The 23763-nt window shown below is 36.8% G+C and overlaps 2 protein-coding genes across 2 annotated transcripts in view; one reads left to right on the forward strand and one right to left on the reverse strand.

Annotated features, from left to right (window-relative positions):
- The first annotated feature begins 3644 nt into the window (after positions 1-3644).
- LOC125035858 lies at positions 3645-17954 on the forward strand. Its single transcript, XM_047628160.1, has 2 exons — positions 3645-3799; positions 16421-17954. Exon 2 carries the CDS (start codon positions 16508-16510, stop codon positions 16880-16882), a length of 375 nt encoding a protein of 124 aa, XP_047484116.1. The 5' UTR covers positions 3645-3799; positions 16421-16507; the 3' UTR covers positions 16883-17954.
- A 2401-nt stretch (positions 17955-20355) lies between these two features.
- The window catches only part of LOC125035856 (immunoglobulin-binding protein 1-like), a 6780-nt gene continuing 3372 nt past the window's right edge, over positions 20356-23763 (reverse strand). Inside the window, exons 4-6 of the mRNA XM_047628159.1 lie at positions 23663-23763; positions 20997-21110; positions 20356-20682 (exon numbers count right to left, since the gene is read on the reverse strand). The exon at positions 23663-23763 is cut by the window's right edge and continues 16 nt beyond it. Coding sequence (XP_047484115.1) covers positions 20472-20682; positions 20997-21110; positions 23663-23763 — 426 coding nt within the window. The 3' untranslated portion in view covers positions 20356-20471. The remainder of the gene's footprint in view (positions 20683-20996; positions 21111-23662) is intronic.

Below are 23763 nucleotides of genomic sequence, written 5' to 3' on the forward strand. Positions count from 1 at the left end.
GAAAGTGTGTCCGTATTGTAAAGAATTACTGGCGGGGCCTAGCTTAGCAGTTGCCAACTAAGATTTTCATTGAGATGGAGTGGCACTATCTATATTAAATTACCTTAGGTAATATCACCATTTTATCACAATACCAAACCCGTACTGAATAATTACCCAAATGCAGCAACATTTTGCCTCAATGATCCAGAATAGCGTTTTGAACTTATGACAACATAATGAGGAGTCTGCCTTAAGGTGGGTTTCTTAAACAGTAATTCTAATTTATTTCTCATACCAAAGATAGCCTACAAACCAACATTTATCATAATCATTGCATCAGTGTCATCTTCCTCTTTGTGCACATAACAAATAACCATTTTGGTTGCAATTTCTTAACTTTATTACAGAACCAATTACTTTTTTCCTGAATTAACATTGCAGAATTATCCTCACACTTCCCACAAGGAAAATTCACCTCTGTCTCAGAAAATCATGGATCAACAACTAGAACTTTTTTTTTTTTTTTTTAGTTCTGCAACTTTTTCAACAATTAATCTTAAATTTCCCATTCGGGGCTAATTTGCATGTATTTGTTAAAGTTTTCCTCTCTTTTCTTCCAATGGAAGCATCTGGCTAACATACTTTCATATTTTTTCATCTTTTTATTAAATTTTACTTTTTCAATGTAGTTGCATCAGTATCTTATCGCTCACGTATATCTTATTCTCAATTACTTTTTCTGTATTATCTCACAATAATCTTCGCAGACAGGCTCTACTTACCGGGTGGGCGTGATTCAGCCTGCCGAGAAGTGAGCACCCGCAGCCTGCATCTCCTGGCACTGTGCACGTCTTAATAAAAGTCCCAACGCGTCGATTTTTCCCCCCTAAATATTCACGTGCCGCTGGTTTCCTGACAACGCGCTGGATACTGCATTAAATAAAAAACAAAAACAAAAAACTGATTTCACATTATAGCTGGATGGGATGATTATGATTGGTGGAGATGAGGCGGTAAACTATTATGAACTATTATGTGTCTGGCGTTGGGAGTTTCCAGGCAACAGCTGACTGTCTGTCGCTGTTCCCAAGGTGTCTAGTGGCTCGCGGGCCGGCGCCCTATAGTAGCGGGTCCATTGATAATTATAGTAATGTTGATTTAAATGACAGTGATAAAGAGAGTAATATTCATGAAGGTAATAACAACCATAATGATGATATAATTATACTAAAGATGATAATGGTAATAATAATAACAATAATGATGATAATTACTAGTACTACTATTACTAGAAATAATAATAATAATAAAATTAGCAGTATTACTGATGATAATGATAATAATAGATAACTAGAACAATAATGATATATAATATGATAAGATAACAAATAACATATCATAGTAACAATAATGATAATAACAATGAGGACAATTAGTTATTATTATCATTACTACTACTACTACTACTACTACTGTCATACCACTGAAAAACACACACACACACACACACACATATATATGTGTGTGTGTGTGTGTGTGTGTGTGTGTGTGTGTGTGTGTGTGTATAGCTAATTATTTTTACGGTACTACAGTGCAACCTAATAACGTTGTCGGGTACTCTCTATTTGTAAACACTATTTTTTTTCCCAGTGGCACTCAGGTTACCAATACATGTGTGCGTGCGCGCGCGTGTGCGCGCGTGTGTGTGTCAGAGGCAAAATAATACTAAAATATATGCGTGTGCCACGGGAGTGACGTACATAGACCTTAGTCACGTAGAGTCACGTGAGCAGCGGCGTGAGAGCAACGTCATAGGAAAGTTCCTATAAAAGTCATGCGGGGGATATAGGTGTAGCCTACTAAGATCGGGGATAAGATGCCAATTCTATACCAGCCCCTGGGCCAGAGAGCGAGCTGTTTGTTGCTCTAAGGGTACATATAATTTCACTTATACACTTTTAACCCCAAGAAATGTGGCACCGGGGCGAGGTAAAAGTGTATGTGTGTATATATGTGTATCTATCTATCTATCTATCTATCTATCTATATATATATATATATATATGTGTGTGTGTGTGTGTGTGTGTGTGTATGTGTGTGTGTGTATGTGTGTGTACGCGCGTGCGTGTGCGTGCAGTGAATCCTCGATATTCGTCATTTAGCTCTTTCGTCGTAGAGTTCCGGAAGTTTATAAATAAATGTCCACAAACATACATGAAGCTTATATAAAAAAAAGTCGCAATGTGAAATTAAACAGAGAACATGATTGTATATACATGTGAGAGTACAGTAAGTGATAATCGATGCAAACCCACAAACGGCTAAAAGCGTTTACATATTGTGTTGGGAATAAAAGCAGCGAACGCGTGCAAATGATATTGGGTAATTAAATGGGGTCATATCAAACATGGAACATACAACGATCCTCACCCATCCACCACAACAACTCCTGATTCTTCTGCAAGAAACTTGTTCGCAAATGAATATGATCTGCTGATGTAAAACGTGATGATCCTCTCTCATAAACGTTCATCGACCGACACCCGTTCCTGCTCCCTCTACCACATACCTAAGTCGTGTGCTGTGAGGAATGATTACACCATTTTTACAGCATCCCAAATTGCATATGTCTTTTGTATTGACTTCCTCTTTCAAGAAAAAAAGAAAATGTAGGCATTATTCTTTTTATTATAATGAGAAAATACATGTAGATAACTTGCTTCAAGAAACCACTGGATATTACGGTTTCGACAGTTCGTATATTCCTGCGGGTTATAGTGTATCGCTGTTTGTCAGAGTAGATTGCCTGAGACAGCTTTCTCAATTCTTCATGGATCTCTCTTTTATACGAAATAATCAATAATAGATTGGCGCTGATACAATAGCATCAAACAACATTACAAACACATCCATTGCAGTCAAACCTACTAAGTTCTCACTCTGTGGACGACACTCAAATATAATAACACACAACTAATTAACTGCCCTCGAATACCGACCCACGAGGTAGTTTGTTTGAAATCACCTCGGGAAGGTACACGTGTTCAAGAGGGCGGGCAGTCTGCAATCAAACGTCGATAGAGACCTTGTCTGCGATTCTCTTGCGTGTGTGCAAGAGGCACGCACGCAATAATTGTATCAACGCTGCTGGTGATAATATTGATAATAATAGTGATAGTGATGATATGAAAATAAAACAGCAATCGTAATGATAATAAGAATGAAGATAATTATCACCATCATCGTTTAATGATTATCCTGATGGTGAAGACCATAATATAATAGACAGTAGTAGTACTAGTAATGATAAAAAACTAATTATCATTATTATTATTATTACTATCATATGTTATTTATTATTTCATTATTATATTATATAATTATTATTTTTATTATAATTATCTATTATTATCATTATCATCAGTAATGCTATTACTTTTATTATAATTATTATTTTAGTAATAGTAATTATCCTCATTTAATTGTTATTATTATTACCATTGTCATTATTAGTATAATTCTATCATCCTTATGGTTATTATTTTCTTCTTAATTCTCATTATCACTGTCACTTAAACCAACGCTACTATAATTATCAACGGACCCGCTACTAAACGGCGCCGGCCCGCGAGCCTCTAGACTACCACTCAGAGCCGTTACAAAGTCGTTTGGTCTCCGAAGGTCACATTCAAATTAGAAATAGCCGCCATGTTATGACGTCACACATAGTAAAGTGCCTTCACAACTGCCCCGGGGCTATCGTATTGCGGGTGGTCACTTCTCTACAGACTGAATCAGACTGCATCACGCCCATCCGGTAAGTAGAGTTTGTGTCTACGAAGGTTATTGTGAGATGAAGCAGAAAAAGTAATAGAGAATAATATATACTGTACATGTGCAATAAAATACTGATGCAATCTACAGTAAAAAAAATTAAAAGATGAAAAATATGAAAATATGTTAGCCTGACGCTTCCATGGAATGAGAAGAGAGGAAAATATGTACAAATATGGGCAAATTAACTCCAAATGGGAAATGTAAGATTAATTGTTTCAAAAGTTGCAAACTAAAAAAAGAAAAAAAGTCCAATTGTTGACCCTGATTTTCTGAGATTGGTAGTGGTGAATTTTCCTTATGAGAAGTGTGAGGATAATGCTGCAATGTTGATTCAGGAAAAAAGTGATTGATTCTATAATAAAGAAAGTTAATAAATTGCAACCAAAATGGTTAATTGTTGATGACACTGATGCAATGATTATGATAAATGCTGGTTTGAAGGCTATCTGGTATGAGTTTAGTATTGTGATAACATGGTGACACTCTAAACGTTCCACTCCATCTACCACATCCTGTCACACCCACCTCTCCCTCTGCTTCTCGAACATCTATTCCCTCTTCTCCACATAAGAAAACTTTTGTTTCTCAGACCTCCCCTCCAGAAACTCTTGAAGACATGTTTTATATGTTGTTTTGTTGCTCCATTTGAGGGGAAAAGGTGAATAAAATGCGGAGCTCTGCTGAGCTACACTAGTATATTCTGGAGGAGTGTACAACACTAATGTTTACATAAGGGTTATGTACGCATGCAATATATGTTACTAATATTATAATATAGGGTAAATGTATGACATCCCTGTTTTTCAAAAACAAAAGACAGTGGGTTAGATTCTTATAGTATTTGGTAGTTAGTTACAAAAATATGTGAGAATCTGCAGTGTATCAAAAATAGAGTTTAACATTCTATGAGCTGCTAGAGTTGGGTAACTGAGATTGCACCTGAGAATGCCTTGTGTTCACAGACATGTAAAATAAGATGTAGCACCTTTGTCAGTAATTTTCAAAACAATTGGGTAGGAACATAGCACTTTGTTTTCAGTAATTTTCAAAAAGAATCAGGTAAGAACATAGCACCTTGTTTTGAGAATCATATTAGTATACTGGCCATTATTATAGCACTTTCCTTAACACTATTGAACACTACACATAAACACTGTAGAAACTGAAACAGATTATAAGTTCAGTCTATTAGGCTTCTTGATGGTACGGCCACATCTTGTTCTTGTGCCATCGCAAGTTGATTCTTGTTCTTGAGGCACTACTTCCGGAGCCTTGCTCACATGATCTTGCTCGTTATCTATATTCAATGTGGTTCCAGTAGACTCCTCTGCATGGTGTTCATCTGGAAGTGGATGCTTGGGTTGTGGCGTCTGCCTGATGTGTCGTCTGTTTCTTCGTAAGATACCTCCATCTTGTGTTTCGACTATGTATGATCGAGGTTCTTGGGATTTCTCCACGACTGTAGCGGGTGTCCACCTTCCAGTAATGTGGTCTTGAACTCGAACAGCTTGGCCTGGTAGGAGTGTTGGCTGGTCTTTTGCTCCTCGGTCGTAATACTGCTTCTGTGTGTCTTGCTTCCTCTTGAAGTTTTCATAGACATCTTGCTTTTGCCCTTCCTTTGTAGGCAGGTGAAGGGGTAGGTTACTCCTCATCTTCCTCCCGATCAGAAGTTCTGCTGGGCTTGGCAACTTGCTATCCAGTGGTGTGGTACTTAGGGTTAATAATGCCATTTCTGGATCCTTGTTGCTTTTTTTTGCCTTGTCGATGGTGTTTTTAACAGTCTGGATAGTTCTTTCAATGAATCCATTTGACTGAGGATAGTGGGGTGAGCTTGTTATATGTTCAAACTCCCAGTTCGAAGCGAACGTTGCAAATTCTTCTGAGCTATATTGGCGTCCATTATCGCTATATACTTTTTCAGGAACTCCGTACTCAGAAAACAAGTTCTTCAATTCCTTGATCACAGCTTGGCTTGTGACATGCATGGGCATTTTCCTGATAACTGGAAACTTTGAGTAGTAGTCAGCTATAATCAGGTAATCATTTCCTCCATAATGGAAAAGATCAGTTCCGACATACTGCCATAGTCGTGTAGGAAGTTCATGCGAGATGAGGGTTTCCTTTGTATGTGACCTTGACGTTTCTTGGCATATGGAACACTGCTGGACTAGGTCTTCAATGTCCCTGTTGATTGAAGTCCAGTATACACAGTCCTTGGCTTGAAGTTGGCATTTCGTGATGCCTTGGTGTCCTTCGTGGATGCGGTCAAGCACAAGTTTCTGCATGGAAGCTGGGATTACGACTCTGCTGCCTTTTATCACTAGCCCATCTTCAATAGATAGCTCATCTCTGAAGGACCAGTATGGTTGCAGCATTCTCGGTAAGTCTTTCATCTTTTCTGGGCATCCTTGAATAATGACGTCTTTCAGTCCATGCAGGATGACATCTTTTGAGGTTTCCTGTCTAAGTGAGACTAGTTTCTCGTTGCTGAATGTAGCAAAGTTTATCTGTAGATCTAGACCAATATGTTGGTTGTCCGTTGATGGCAAGCGTGATAGACCATCTGCTAATAATAGATCTTTTCCTGGCTTGTATCGGATCGTGACATCATAGTGCTGCAGCCTCATCAGCATACACTGCAGTCTGGGCGGTGCGGCTGTCAGATTCTTTAGTTGAGTCATTTCCAGAGGTTTGTGGTCACTCTCCACCTGGAATGCTTTGCCATATACATAGTATGAAATCTTTCACATCCAAATACCACTGCAAGTAGTTCCCTTTCGATATTGGCATAACGTTGTTCTGTTTCAGACAGAGACTTGGATGCATAGGCAATAGGCTTGTCATCTTGCACTAATGCAGCACCAATACCTTTTTGTGATGCGTCTACTTGTATGACTGTTGGTTTATTTGGATTGAAATGTGCCAGTGTTGCATCTGTGCACAGAATATTCTTAATATGTTTGAATGCCTTCTCGTGGGTTGGTGACCATGTAAAGTCTATACCTTTTTTTTAGGAGACTTCTAAGTGGTGCAGTTTCATCAGCTAGGTTTGGGATAAATGGCGACATATAGGTGACCATTCCCAAAAATTGTTGCAACTCTGTAACATTTGTTGGGCTAGGCAGTGCTTTAATTGCAGATACCTTGTCTGGATCTGGGTGAGAGCCTTCCTTGTCGTAGACAGTTCCAAAGAATTTCACTTGTTCCTGCTTGATCACACACTTCGCACTGTTGAAAGTTAATCCTTTCTGCTTGGCAATTATTGAAGAGGTTATGCAGGTTTATGTCATGTTTCTCTTCATTTTTTTTTTTTTTTTTCAAACACAACTACATCATCAGCAATGCCAATGGTACCAGGACAGTTTTCGAGGATCTGATCCATTTTTTGCTGGAAAACATCTTGTGACATAACCAGGCCAAAAGGCATTCTGAGATATCTGTAGCGGCCAAGAGGAGTGTTTAATGTAGTGAGAAACGAACTAGTCTCGTCAAGCGTGATAGCCATTCTTTGCATCAAGTTTGCTGAAATATTTTGAGTCTGCAAACTTCTGTGTGATTTCCTCTTGTGTAGGTGTCTTGTGATAGCTTCTTTTTATAGCTTTGTTCAAGTCCTTTGGATCTAAGCATACGCGCAGGCTGCCATCCTTCTTTATGGTGCAAACCATGCTGTTGACCCAATCTGTAGGTTCCGACACCTTTTTGATAACTCCTATTTTTCCCATGTCTTCGAGCTGGTTTTGAAGTTCTTCCTTTTTATGTATAGGAAATTTTCGCTGTGCATGGTCAACTGGTCTTGAACCCTCTTTCAGCACTAAGTGGTATTTTCCATGAAAACTCCCAATTTTATCAAACTGATCCGGGTATGATTTCTTTAAATCATCCACCGACTGGACGGCCGTGGTTGGTTGAGGATGCATCCGTGCCTCATGAATTGTCACTATGCCTAGGGCTCTCAGGCTTGGCAGACCCAAAATAATTGGTCCAACTTCTTGGTCCAGAATGTAGAAATCTGTATCGATCCAGTTTTTCTCGTCGAAGGTGCACTTTAATTTGATCGACCCAAAATGCTTGAGTTTCAAATTGTTCACTGCAATCAAATTCTTCTGACGGTTGTTGGTCAGATAGGTTTTCGGCTTCCCATGAGCATCTAATAAATCTGGACACATAATTCGAAATGCTCTTATCGGGAGCAAATTTACTCCAGCCCCTGTATCGACCTTGATTGTCATCGAGCCAGTCTTGTTGCAGGGGGTTCTGACTCTGATAGATCGTAGAGCTTCACTATCATTACTGTTTGACACCTCTGCTACTCGAACAGAATTTACTGTGAAATAATCCTCATTGGGGTCATCTTGGCTGAACTCATGCACGGCAGATGTTCTGTTAGCTTTCCTGGGTTTGTCACTGTTGAAGTTTCTATGGACTTTATTTCCGGAATAATGACTTTGGCTTGTGCCCTTACTCGTGTTTGTTTTATTCTTATTTTCTGGTACTGACAGACACATTTTTTGCCAGTTGTTCATTTTGCCACATGTATTGCACCTAGCACCATATGCCGGGCAGGATTGCGGGGGGTATTTATTGTGTGCTCGCCCACATTTGTTGCATGATTTTGCTGCCCTTGCAAACTTAGGGTATCCCACAGCATCGACATTTAGGTCATACCGTAGTTGACTGTTTTGACTCTCATGTCTTTATTATCTCTTATGGTTGCTTCATGAGATCTGGCAATGTCAATGGCTTTGCTCAACCATATGTCTTCACCTTCCATAATAAGGCTTTTCTGCAAATAATTACTGTATACTCCTTCCATGAATTGTTCAATGATTCTTGCTTCATGTTCTGCCTCAGTAAATTTGCATCTCTTTGCTTGAGTTTCACATCTATTCAAGAACTCATCACTAGATCCAATTTCTTTCTGGATGTATTTTCGTAGGCGAAGTCTGTCAACATATTTGTTAGTCTTTGGTTTTACCTGGGTCTGAAGAACATCCCAAACTTTGTCAGGGTCATACATATCTTCTTCAGTCAGATTGCTTGCCTCTATCATTTCCTCTCCAGAATTGCCTGCATACAGAATGATGTGGTTTGCCTGCTCCTCTCTTGGTATCTTTTTAACCTTGAAGTATCTTATACAACGTTTTTGGAAAATCATTAGTGCGCCATATGAATCGCTAGCTTTCCAATTCATACTTGGTAAGAGTTCGGCGCCGGCCATTTTGATGACTGTTGACGTGGCAATGCGAGTATTATGACAGTTTCGGTGCACCAAAGTTGAGCTGTGATGGGTACACAGGAACTATGAAGCGAACTGTGACTTACTTTCGCATCTTTCTTATATACTTCAGTCTTATTTGGCTTGATACCTTCACTGAGAGCGAATCATTAGTGATTTAGGTGCGACGTGGCACTTGTCTCTTAGCTGGTTGGTCGCTAATCTCTCGTATTTTAAAGTCCATATTTCGGTATCTCCAGGTTATTATTACCTCTTTCCCCTCTTTATCTATGCTTGGAGACGGAGTACGGCTGCCACCATGTCTTATATGTTGTTTTGTTGCTCCATTTGAGGGGAAAAGGTGAATAAAATACGGAGCTCTGCTGAGCTACACGAGTATATTCTGGAGGAGTGTACAACACTAATGTTTACATAAGGGTTACGTACGCATGCAATATATGTAGAGGGATACGTTACTAATATTATAATATAGGGTAAATATATGACAACATCCAAAACTTCCTAAACATGATCCAAGAGACTGTTCCACTACCTCATTCACCCTCCAACCCCCTCTATTCCTATTCGCTCTACATTCAAAGTATTTGCCGATATCGGTCCTCCTCCTCAAGTTTCCCCAACCCCCTTTTCTCCCAATCTCCCCCCCCCCCCTCCCCCCCCAAAAAAAAACGCCCCATCCTCTCCTCTGCCATGTGCACCGCCATTCCCTCTTCCTTCCCCATTATCCTTAACTCTTCAACCTGGATGCTCATGTGACTCCCTTATGTCACAACATAAGGGAGTCCTTCTCCGGATCCCTCCCTGCCTGAATTCTCCCTGATACTTCACCACCTTCCCTGTTCCCTTATCTCATCATCTGGATTCTTGTACTACTTCTACAACTACCATTTCTTACCATATTACCCTTTCATTGTTTCATAATGGCTCTTTTTGCAGTTTTCCTCATACGGTATTATTCTCCCTTCCTCACACATACTCTCCATTTGATCTGATCGACCTATATCTTTACCCCTTCTTTACACAAATCCCCACCGTATTCCATTTACTCCTCCTCTGTATCCTTTTCACTACCATTCTGTCCTACAGCATCCTACAACCTTAGACATGTAACACATCTTATCCTGATCATTAACTCATTTCCATCCTTTTCGCCACAGTGCTTTACCAAAATGCTATATGACCTTTGATGTCTAGCACATTTATTTATTTTAACCATTAACCATTAACCGTGAGATGATACAAAAGAAACTTTCCAAAAATCAAGGAAAAGGGTAAATAGGTGAGATTGGTAGGACTAATAACTGAATCTTTGGTGACTAAACACTTGTAGAGCCATCTATGTATAAAGGCAATTAATGAACTTGGATAACATCCATGCCAACTGAATCCAGTTGGCATGGATTCAGTTAAAACTCTAGAAAACCCAGATAACATGAGCAATCTCGTTATGAAATCGCCATACAACATGCAGGAAAGGTGGCGAACAATTATCTGTGAGAAGGATTTTTAGACTTGACAGAGTTTGTTATAAGGGAAGCCAAGAAAGCCAAGCACATGTAAGAGATGTAGAGATTCCACAATTCGATGGAGAAGTAAATCTATTAATTGGAAACAATAACCTAGAGGCATATAGACCATTAGAAATTATATTAGGAGAAGAATATTGCCCAATTGCTGCCAGAATAGGTTGGGTAATATGGGGTCTACTGAAATGACAGAGAGCGGATCTTGTAGCATCCTATAAAACTAGCATGACAGAGTTTAATAAGTATGAAGAACAAAACAAAAGGGTCTTGGCCATTTAGTAATAGAACTAATCAACATGGAATTCCCAGAAAGAACAATAGATGATAAAAGGAAAAATTCAGTTCAGGATAAATTGTATTTAAATAAAGTTCAAAATTCAATGAAACCCGTAGATGGCCACCACGAGATAGAATTACCATTCTATGATGAAGAATTAAAGATTCCTAATAATCAGAATTATGGTAGACTAAGACTACAGCATCTTAAAAACAAATTCATCAAAAAACAGGAATTTTCCTTAGAATTTATAGCCTTTATGAACAAATTAAATGAGAAAGGATACGTTGAACAATTATCTAAATCAGAGATCAGCAGAAAGGATGAAAGGTATGGTATTTTCCTCACCATGGAGTATACCAAAAGAGAAAAGCGAAGTTGAGAGTAGTCTTTGATTGCTCAGCTAAATACTTAGGTAATTCATTGAATTATCATTTACTTCAAGGCCCAAATCTGATTACCAAGCTCCACAATGTATTACTCAGATTTAGAAAGGAGCCTGTAGCCATCATGGGTGATATTGAGTCTATATTTTATCAATTTAAAGTTCCTGAGAATCATAGGGATTTCTTGCGCTTCTATTGGTGGCCAAAGGGTGACTTGAACATAGAACCTGTGTTTAGAAAGTGAGTGTTTAAAATGACTGTACATTTGTTTGATGCAATTTCTAGCCCAGCCTGTGCCAATATGGCTTCAAGACAAGTCGTAATAGACAAACAGGGACTTTACGATGAGGTGTAATTAAATATATTAGTGAAAACTTCTCTGTTGATGATTGCTTGAAATCTGTACCAACACCTAAATCAGCTATTGATATGATCAAGGGTTTAAAAGGTTTATGCAGAAGGGGAATCTCTAGTAACACTGATGCATGAAGCTGAAGCAATATTGAATAATAGACCTTTGACAGCTAACACAAATGGTGTCCCATCTGATTTGGAAGCCATCTACAACTACGCCCTGGACTTTAGTGAAGATTGTTATTTTAGGAAACGTTGGAAGCAAAGGCAGCACTTGGTAGATGTATTTTGGAAAAGATGGCAAAAGGAATATCTAACTCAACTACAAGTAAGACAAAATTGGTGCACTGCCAAAAGAAATTTGGCCATTGCAGACATTGTGTTAATTGTTGAACAAATAAAACTATAATGAACAATAATGAGCATGTAAGATTTGTTAAAGTAAAGACAAAGGATACGGTTTTTCAACGACCAATTGCAAAATTGTGTCTTGTGATGAAAGTAGGTTGTAACGAAAGAGTCGAACTGCCTCAATGGCTCAATTTGCCAAAGGTTGTAGACTTCCGAAAATAAATTGTTGCCTTTGTGATATTATCACAAATAGTTCCTTTGTACACGGTTGTATAAACTATTTGTTCTTATAAGTCAACATAATTTGTACTTAAATAATGACATTTGTTAAGATATAGTCTGTGTTTATTATATTCATAAAACCATAGTTCCTATGAATTATATAATGCAGTATTAATGTTTATCTATAAGGTACATATATATATATATATATATATATATATATATATATATGGTTATGTGTATTATTATCAGGTCATTACATTCTGTTTATGTTTTGAATTTAGTTCCTAAATTGTGGGCGAGTGTGTACTGACCACACGTAAGACAAAAGCTTTTAGAACGCTTGCGAAAATTACTTGAGTTATCCCTTCAAATCCTGACATCCCATTTTCTAGGCCTGTCCATGGTCACAGAGAGGGAGTCAAAGCGTATATTTATTTAAGCAAACCAACTTGTGTTTGATTACACCAACAAAGTATAATGAGCAATAAAGAAAGTATTTTATACAAGAAAGTTAACAATAACTATTTTACATTCTTTCAGGGTTTTTTTATGGAACACAACCGCAATCATTACGTATTTACTATTTACATGTCTCAATACCTGTAACTGTAATTCACCGAATAAAGATAGTCTATGATACTAGAATAATTATACATTCATTTGATGCTATTTTAGTCACAATGCCATATCAAGGAAAACATTTTAAACTAGTATCTACCTCAAGGGAGACATGGAGGGTCTTAGGGTAGGCGTGGACACAAACTCAATGAGTAAGTCGTTCAGGACAGAGAGCGTAAGGCTTGCTGTTTATATTCCAGAATTCAGTGAGACAAGGAAAACTACCAAAACACTCATTTTGTTGAATATTACGTTTCACTGTAGAAGCTTCTCGCCGTCCAGGCAGCGAACATAAGGTTCACTGGCCATTTAGTGAGTATAAGTCTCACGCAACGAGGAACCAGTGGGAGGGCTCGGAAATCATAATTGTTATATTAAGTGTAATATATTTATTAGTTACGAACATGTATAGTATTTATATGTAATCCTATGTTTATTCTTTGATGTACGTGTAACTAATTAATCTGTATGTTTTCTCGTTGTTTCTATGTCATTTCAGTAATCAGCTTTTAAACCTTTGGACAAACAAAAGCATGTTCATCTGAATTCCGAAACTTGCCAACCCAGTATTCCTACGTTCCACACCCGGCAGTATAATTGATATTGGTTTACCTGGTGTAATAACCAAAATTGACCGCTTCTGGAGTTCTGTCAACTGAAAAATCATGTGGAATCAACTTCATCGTCTAGCCATTTAATTGGGATCAATGATTAATACTGAGCTTGAACAAGGGTATATATATATATATATATATCACATATTTATACCCTTGCTCAGCTATTAGTGATGCTATCAATAAAATGTAATGTTGGGGTTAAGCAAGGGTGTGTGTATATGTGCATATATATATATATATATATATATATACATATATACACATACACACAATGTATATTTATTTACACATTATATGTATACACACCTATACATATATACATATATTTGTTTACGTATATAAATATACATATGCATATGCATTATATATATGTGTATATATACACATATATAATAGATATATTATATGTGTAATATTGTATATATATGTAATACATATTTATATAATATATATTTATTAACTAAATTATACATATATCATATATATATATATATATATATATATATATATATGTGTGTGTGTGTGTGTGTGTGTGTGTTTGCAAGTCAGTCTAAGGCCAAGGAAGTTGAAATTTAGTAAAATATGTTTAAATGTACATGTCTGTATACCTGTATTATATATATGTAAACACATACATGTATGTGTGTATATATATACATATACATACATATATATATATGCACATATATACTTATGCATACTTATACATATACTTATGCATACGTATACATATACTTATGCATACATAAAGATATACTTATGCATACATATACACATACTTATACATACATATGTATATGTATATATGTTATATGTTTTTATATAAATGTGTAAGTTTATATATGTATATGTATTTATGTATATATATGTATATTATACATATGTATATGTATGTAGTATGTTTATTTATATATGTATGTGTACATATACATATATATGTATACATATGTATATATATACATATATACATATACACATATATATAAAGATACATATGTACAGTCGATAAAATAAAGTATCTTTACTCAGGAGTAGATGAGTTGATTCGGTTATGTTGGTACTTGTTGTTTTCAAAGCTCGGAACGGATGAAGCTTCATAATGAGTTCGAATAGTGTTTCGGAGTTGATATGGCAAGTTCCTCGTATCATGCCAATATTAGCAATGGAGACCTCTAAGACCGTAGCGTCATAATTACGCTTTACTCTGAGGGACTATCAAGTTCCAAACCTCTAGTTATTTCGAAGCCAACCGTGTCGCTTGTGGATCCAGCGACACCAAGCAACTGATCCCACCAGAGACAGGGCTAGAAGTGGGCACCCTAGATGCACGATGGAGGAAGAGTAAGTAAATGTCATTCAAAATTACAATTCAATGGGCTCTATGAAAGACAAATAGGAAGCTTGCACTAAAGTGCATGGATATCATGAGTTAATAAAAACCATATGATACTTTACTGGGTTCGAAAAGGGGGCGTGGCAGGTAGTTAGTTGCCATGTCCCCTTACTGTGGGCCATTTTCTTCTTAGTTATTTACTCTCATTTATTATTTTTTTCAACAAACCAAGGGATACGATCGCCCTCTGTTCGGCTGGCTACAGCACGCAGACTGTCAGAAATCGTTGAGCAGTTGGAGTGAATACACAGCAGCGAAATTGGGGAGCCGAAGAATGTCGGGCCAAGCATCCAAGATAACAGCCCTATTAACACAAGCAGTGTCGTGAAGGCGTGATTTCGGCAACGCCCCAAGATTACGCTGTGCCTCATCCACCCAAATCACCAGATCACAGTCTCATTGAGAATGTCTGGGCAGTCATGAGCAGAGACTTTCCCCAAGATCATACCCACAATCGTCATATCGTCGTTGCCCAAGCAATTACGGCATGGGAGCGATTGCGCTTAGCAGACGGATGGGAATTAACGGCGGTGTTAGGGGCATTCATAATCACGTATTCTTGCCAGCGTTCGCCAAGTTGGTGGCGGTAACACGAATAATAGTATTGAGTATTCTAAAAACCTATTTTTTAAAATGTAGCCGAGCTAAGGGAACAGAAATTTAGACATATGAATTATTCTAGGGGCATTTTAAGCTATAACCAGATCTATATAGGTGTAATTAGTAGAAAAAAGTAATAAGATAGTGCCCTTGGAGGGGGTGACATATGCCCCCCCCCCCGTCCCCCTTTCCTAAATGACGCTCCTCTTAGGGATATCAATATCAGGTCGAGTTCACAACACTTTTTCCAACCGTTTTCGTCGTTGTATTACATAAAGTTAGAAAAAGAAGATACTTTATTTTTAGCGAATGTACATATGTGTATATGCCTGTGTATATATGTATTTATATACATGTATATATATTTATATATATGTATACATATATATGTACTGTGCATATATCTATATAGATAGATACATACATATGTACAGATATGGACATATACATATATTTATATATATGTACTGTACATATACATCTATATACATATATAACATAAATATACATACATATACATATATACATACATATATATATATGTATATGGTATGCATATATATATATATATACATGTATGTATATGTATTTATGCATATGTATGTACATGTGTATATGTATGTATATGTATATATGCATATGTATGTACATATGTGTATATGTATGTATATATATCCATATGCATATATGTATGTATATACCTATATGGATGTATATATATATCTCTCTCTCTATATATATATATAGTGTTGTATGTGTATATATAATGTTATATGTATACATATATATGTTACATATATGCATTTTTGTTGTCCCCTCATTCCTTCTTTTTTCCTCAGTGTGCGTTGGTGTTAATAGTGAGAGAGAAAATAAATTGACTTTTTGAATGCCATGATTAATTTTACATATCTAATGGCAATTGTTCTCTTTAATAAGATTATGAATTACACTGCTCTGAATTTCTGTATCATAGTGAAAATCAAGAAAAAAATATTAAAGCTCTGTGTCTTGCTTTCAGGAGGAGTTGGTGAAGTAGCTGTACATTCCACCACTTCCAGAGGCTCTAAACTTCCATCTATAGAGAGACCTTTAGAAACTCCCAATTATGTCTTCAGAATCAGATACTAAGTTCAAGCAACATGCATATAGAAGAGCCGCTCATTACCGTATAAAAGGAGCTGCAAGAGAGAAGGTTTTACCGCCAAAAGAGGACAGCCCAAAGGAGGAAAACCAGCCAAGTAAAGAAAACAAGAACAATGTTCTTAAAATTAATAGTTCATTCAGCTCACTGCTACAATCAAAGAACCCTGAGCATCTTGCATCGTCTCCAGCCAACTCTTTACCTGAGGCTGCTAGTCAGAACTCCATATCCGGTGGAAATCTTGCCTCTGTTAATGCTCAAATAGAGGTTAATGATGAGGCAGCTGCACAAGCTAGTGGCACAGTTGAATTAAGTTCTGATGTTTGTGGGCTCGAGTGACCAATATTACGGGTTTCCAGTAAAACATCCTGTAGTTTATATGAGGACAGGATTTATCTATCTCATATTTTTTTGAAATTGAGTTTTGGACTAAGCATATGGAAGAGCCACCCAGTATATTTGTATTGCATGGTAAAATCTCGAGTTAGACAAGTCATTATCTAGCATTTACAGCTGTAGTTATTTGTTATATTTAATTATAAAAGTTTATATAGCAATGATTTAAGATACAACATGCAAGAAAATAAGTTCTATGTACTAAAGCAGGTTTTCTATGAATAGCTTTGTCATTCATTGTTTTATGCAGTGTGCTTTTAAAATTCAGTTTAGTTATCATATGTTTTTGTGATAATATCTTGATGTATTCCTGGCAGAAAGTATTTGGTACATTGTTTATGTACTATATTAGTATTTCATATTTGGTAAACATTGTGTATGTTTATGTTTGCGAAAACTGTCAAGTGGGAAATATCATTTTGACTTGTTTTTATTGTGTTACAGGCATTATTATGTATAGATTTAAGGCCTGTTAAAATTGTGCGAGGCCCGACCCCGTGATTATCCATATATACAGACATGCCTATGCACAGATGGTTAGTAGTTAAATTAAATGTGTTGGGCATCAAAGGTACATCTGTCTAGTCCGATATATGTACATATAACTGTCAGTCTATCTGGTAGATATGCATGTCAAAATTGATAGATAAACATTAATTTCTGTGTTATGCGCATGTCCATATATATGAATATTCATTGGGTTCGACGTTGCACAATGTTAACAAACTGGCTGTTATTCTTGACCAAGTTTTTGTTACATTGTGTTAATGTAGTATTGTATTATCTTGCTTTAAGTAAACAAAGATGCTATCTATGTACAGAAACCCTTTAAGAAATCCCCCCCTTAATCTTATTATTATTTGTTTTTACTTAGTCTTACTGTTGTGCTTCTGTGGTAATTGTATGGCATAAAATTGTGAACTGGTATTAAAATAATGAAATGCCTCATTTATTAGCTTGGAACCAATTTAGTATCAAATGTAATAAAGGGAAATAAGTAAACCATTTTAAATTACGTATGTCTTCTTTAATCAATTAACAATCAAAATTACATAATCTGATGTACTAAAAACAAATGTGTTTAAAAGGAGATCGTCCCTCAAAGTGGTGGGGGTAGGGTAAATATGGGGGGTGGGGGGTAAAGTAGGGGTAAGTTTTAAAAATACTAATAAAAACTAAATAATCTTATTGATTTTCTTCAAATTTAGATATTTTGTTAATTTTAGCATTCCACATGTCCCCTCAAGAAACATTTTTTTCTCCCATACATCTTTTGTGTACCGCTATTGTCCCCAATGTTGCGTACTTTGCAATGAAAAATCGGCGTAACTATCGATATAATCCAGAGAGATTGACGCAAGCTTTTTTTTTTTTTTTTTTTTTTTTTTTTTTAATTTGCCTTTGTTTCCTCTATAAAAAAGGGATTTTTTTATTTTTCAATAATTCCCCCCCCCCCCCGCAAAAAAAAAAAAAACTGATTTATTTCTGCGCATTATAAGCGTTCAACTGATACCAACAAAATTGAAATTGAATAAAATCTGTTCGCGAATAGCGGTACAGATCAGTTTTTTTTAAACAAAGGAGAAAAGACTGATGTTTTAATTATTATTCTGTTCATTTCCTTCAAGCTGTTTTTATGATCTAATTCCTACAGAAACTGCATTCCTTTATCTTTCAAATGGTGCTTGTTGCACGAAGATATAGATATTGGTTCCTAAGTTATATATATATATATGACCATTTATATTATTGTTTTCATACATGTACAACTGTTGGTAAGTTTGTGCATCTTTGTATGGAAGTATAAACACAACCATATACACATGTGTACTTATTTAGTACAAGTGCGTGTAAACATGTATCCATGTACACACACGAGTGCAGTCAGTCTCTGTAAGATGAAGGAGCCATGTATAATGGGCAATTTAAAAAAATCGCCAAAAATAAACGGAAACAAAGTTAAATCCCCGAGGTCAATTTCTACGCTTTTCCATTAGCTTTCCAATGTTATGAACAAATCTTACATCGGATGTAAACTGTTTGAGAATAGCGGTACAGAATCTCGAAAAAAATAAATTCAAAGAAAAGAATATGTCTCTTAATTTCTGAACTATAAAACTACGCACATTTCTCTTTCCAATGTCGTTAGTACATGAAGAAGGCTTGGCTGGTTCCCGAGTTACAGTATGAACTTAATAGTACCTCCGTATATGCTACCCTCAAACATGATGCATGCATAAACGCAGTTATTATTTGTCTCAGACCACTTGTATTCGTGTTTTCTAGTATCTACATGCGCTTACGTATACATAAATGTGTATTGGGTGTACATGTACAATTGCGTACATGTGTACACGTGTACACGTATGTGCATTTGTATATAAAAGCGTGCATTCATGTACTTGTGTACATAAATGTGTACATGTGTATGTAAATGTGTGCACATGTATGTATAAATCTGTGCACATGTGTGTATAAATCTGTATACATGACTGTAAATGTGTACATGCGTGCACGTGTGTATAACAGTGCAGATACAACGAGAAACGGTTAGAGTAACAAGCGGTTCGCAGTTACCGAGTGACCTTGAATGGTTACACTATTCGTTTGAAATAACCTCTTACAAAGTGTTCACTGTTTCCCACGGATGCTTTTTTTCTTGATGTAATAACACAAACCGATTATTTATAGGCCTGTATCAAATGCATTTTTAGAGGTATTTGACATTCGATGAAAGACTTTTTTTTTTTTTTTTATTCTTATTCTTCAGTCGTTTATATTCACCTACATGTAGCTATAAGGTCATACAGGGTGGCGCAAACATGAACATTCTCAGGAGGCCCCAGTACGGCCGCAGGAAACACACGGTCGACCTATCAACCACGTCGCGCTCGTTAATTTTTCGAGATAGAGACTCGCCATTGCTCAGGCATTATTGTCGAACCCGAAAGTTATTTGAAAGACGTTTCTGTCAAAATCGAATCATATATATATCACATTTATGATGAAAAAAATAAAAGAAAAAAAGTGTGATGATTTATAGATTTTCTTATTTTTTCCATCATAAAACTTTCTCATTGGAAGGAATTTGTTATTGCAAGACACTTCCATCTTCCCTTAACGCATTTCAGTTGGTACTGTCAAAATATAATGTTAGATTTACGTACATGTAAAAATTGCCGATGCCACACGGGGGTGTCTTGGATTCAAGAACCCCGGTCACTGCCGAGTGTTTCTTCGCGGAGGTTTACATTCGCGTGGGTAATTCCTCATTCGTATTGGAGAGTGAAAATGGGTATAATACATTTTCGACAAACCCAACCCCTCAGACCAACTACCACCACCCAACTGAGGGACGGTCCCCTAACAAAAATAAGAATTTACATGAAAATAAATGAAAAGTAAATTACATCAAGTGACTAATGAGGTCTTTATTCCATATCCAATAATAATGTTGCTCAACTTTGAATACAACTTCAGTAGCTAACTAAACATTTCCCAATGGTAATCAGTTTTAATAATCTCAGCATCCTCAACTTCTGTTGTAGGTGTTTCCCCAGCCTCTCTTATGTGTGTCTCGCCACTCGTCCATTCCCCGCTCATGTGCAATCTTATCAGGATCATCCCGCTCTTCTGCAGCTTCCTTCTCTGCCTCTTCTCTTTCTATTGCTTCCTTTTCCTTATCTGGTCCAAAAGCAGCACGATTCTGAAGGCAGTTCTGGCTCTTGCTTGGATCTGGGAACCTGGTATCAGATGCATAATGTAAAAATATTTTTAATGTGAAAAAAAAAAATGCAAATAACTATTTAAATACAAATTGATTTTTTCTATAATATTTAACCACTTTATTAATATTCAGTTATTTCACTGTATCATAAATAAAGATGAGACCATCATTAAAAAACAAATTAAGCCATTTCAGTTGGATCACTTCACTATCAGTATCATTTTTTTCTTTCTTTCTGGCAAATTTCTTGACACAATCTCCCTCAAAACTATCCAACAAACCATTAAAATTTAGATATATAGACAAATTACCAAATATGATATAGCTTACCATCCTTCTCTAACCCTCTGGTCATAAAATTCCTCTACAGTCATAGAAGGTAGACTTGGATATCCAAGACCAAATACATTCTTCTGCATAGCATCCCTTGTTATAAGAATAGGCCTGGAAATGAAGAAAGTAGAATAAGTATTAATAATATATTTGTACCATCTTAAAGTGCACAAAGCAACATGTAACTTGCTGCCACCACTTCCCATTCCTTCTTCCCAAATCTCAGTTTCCTCTTGCTCTGACCGACAAGTTCCTCCCCAAAACCCTTGGTTACTGTTGGTGTGGCGGGGTTAGTCGATGGAGAATTGGCCCTAGCCTTAACTAATTTTGCATGGTTATTTCTTCTCCCCCTTTCCTTTTCCTTCTCTTCTTCATCCACTTCTTCTTTCGGTGTGAGAGCCATACCGAAAGGATGAAAGGCTGGCTTTGTGTCATCATGAACGGCCATCATGAACGACACGGTATTCCCTTGGTTATTTGCCTAGCCTTTACTGCCCTTATCCCTTATGGGGGACCTTGAGGGGTAGAGTTTCTTCTCTCCATTTATTTCAGGCTCACCATGGTAATAATGAAACTTTTACTCTCAATAGGGGCATTAAGGCTTACCTCTTTAACTAGCCTGTCTAAATTTGATTCCATTGATTTCCTGACCCCTGCCTCTCCTTCGACTATGGCTTCAACCACTAATACTAATAACCCTTCCTCGATATTTCCTGTCCACTCTATCCATTCCGAATTCCATCCATGTCATTATTCAACCTTCAGAATACACCCCTTCCTCTCTCTTAACATCCTCCAATCCATCTATTGCAGTCTCCTTCATTGTCTGCCCCAAACCCCCTTATTGCTACTATTCATTCTTATTGTTTTATTCTGCCAGTAGCCAAGTGGTTAGAGCATTGGATTCAAAGAGTGTCATGACAATCTGAGTTTGAGAGTTCAAGTCACTGGCAAGCACATTCCTGTGGACAAAGAATTTCACCTCCTTCGCCTACAGACATGGAGGAATGTTTCATGCCAGTCTCAAGCCCAGAGTTGGCATCAGGAAGGGCTTCCGGCTGTAAAAAAAAAAAAAAAAAAAAAAAAAAAAAAAAAAAAAAAAAAGCCAAGACTATGATGCAGATAATTTTGCTGTGGTGTCTCCTGAGGGGAGAAGCTGAAAGAACATTGACCCTGTATAAAGACAGGAAAAGATAGAGTAAAAGATCCTTATTGTCCTTTCAACAGCTATGAATACATTATGGGAGCCACCACAATTAGCAGACATGTATGACTAAGCAAAGCAATCTGAATGGTCATGACCAGGTTGAGCACATAGAAGGCAGTGGGCTGTGGAGCAACAGTGTTTGGCTGGGTGGCCAAAATGCCAACATTTCTGACATTGATGGGGAAGAGGTTGATTTAGTCAGATAGGGCAGGACACCACCAATATAACTTCATGGGGGAGGTCATGTCTACAGAAGCTTATCTTAACAATATTGGTGTAAGACTTGTTGGACTCTGGCAGGTATAGTGTAGCAATAGACTGCCACTGCATCATAGTCAACGAGGCATGCAAGCAAGCAATTTTCACAGTCTGACCAGTCCTTGTTGTAGAGAGACAATCAGTCAAAGAAATGGAAACAGTTCTGGTACAATTATTAACCCAATGCTACTGGGGAAAATGAATAAAAAATGGGGAAAATGCTGTGCCTATGTTCTATATTTTTTTGTGAAATGTCTGCCCATAGATGGCTCTGCTAGTGCTTAGCCATAAAGGAGTCAATTAGTGGACCTTGTGACCGTACCTGATTTGAAATGGCGGGAAAAACATACTTTTTACTAGTGCTATCAATATCGATGGTGTTATTCTTATTATAAACATTATAATTATATTTTTTAACATTAGTAACAGCGAAATAGGATAACGTAAAATATTTAGTAAATCAAAGAAAAGGGTAAACGGGTGAGACAGGCAGTACTCGTAACTGGCTCATTGGTGACTTGGTACAAGTGTAGCCATCTATGTGTAAAAACAATCACACAAGTACTCACAGTGGGCAAAGCACGTGCGTAAACGTCATACCCGTCGGCATTGGGTTAACCCAATGCTGCTGGGATGGTATGGATGCAGGTACCATGCCCAATGTGAGTTTATTAATTCTCTTTGCACATAGATGACTCCACAAGTACTTACTCACCAGGGAGTCAATTACTAGTAATACCTATCTAACCTGTTTACCCTTTTCTTGATTTTTAGAAATATTTTCTTATATCTTATACTGCTATAAGTAATGTTCACATTATCATTATATTTATAATAATAATAATAATAATAATAATAATAATAATAATAATAATAGCATTGATAAAGATAGCCTTGGGGAGGGGGCTGAGGGTAAAATTAGGTGAGGTCACAAGGTCAACAAATTGACTCCTAGGTGGCTGAACACTTGTAGAGCCATCTACGTGCAAACATTTCATAAAACAAAACTAATTGGACATTACAAATTCTCAGAAGAATGAAGTTATCAAATAGTCTTATCAAAATAAATATGTAGATCATATATGCACAAACGCATGCATGCATTCACTCGCACATGTACACACACTTATATTATTTATATGTTATGTTCCCTTAATCCATTCCCTTTGCACTTCAAAAATGTATATTAGAAACTCACTTGAGTGGTTTGGGCTTTGGCGCTTCTTCTGGATCAGGTAGTGTGCCTTTCATCCTCATAACAGCCATCTCTGCCAACATGTTACGTTCCATTGTCACACT

The sequence above is a fragment of the Penaeus chinensis genome, chromosome 20 (genome assembly GCF_019202785.1).
Source record: "Penaeus chinensis breed Huanghai No. 1 chromosome 20, ASM1920278v2, whole genome shotgun sequence".
NCBI lineage: Eukaryota > Metazoa > Arthropoda > Malacostraca > Decapoda > Penaeidae > Penaeus > Penaeus chinensis.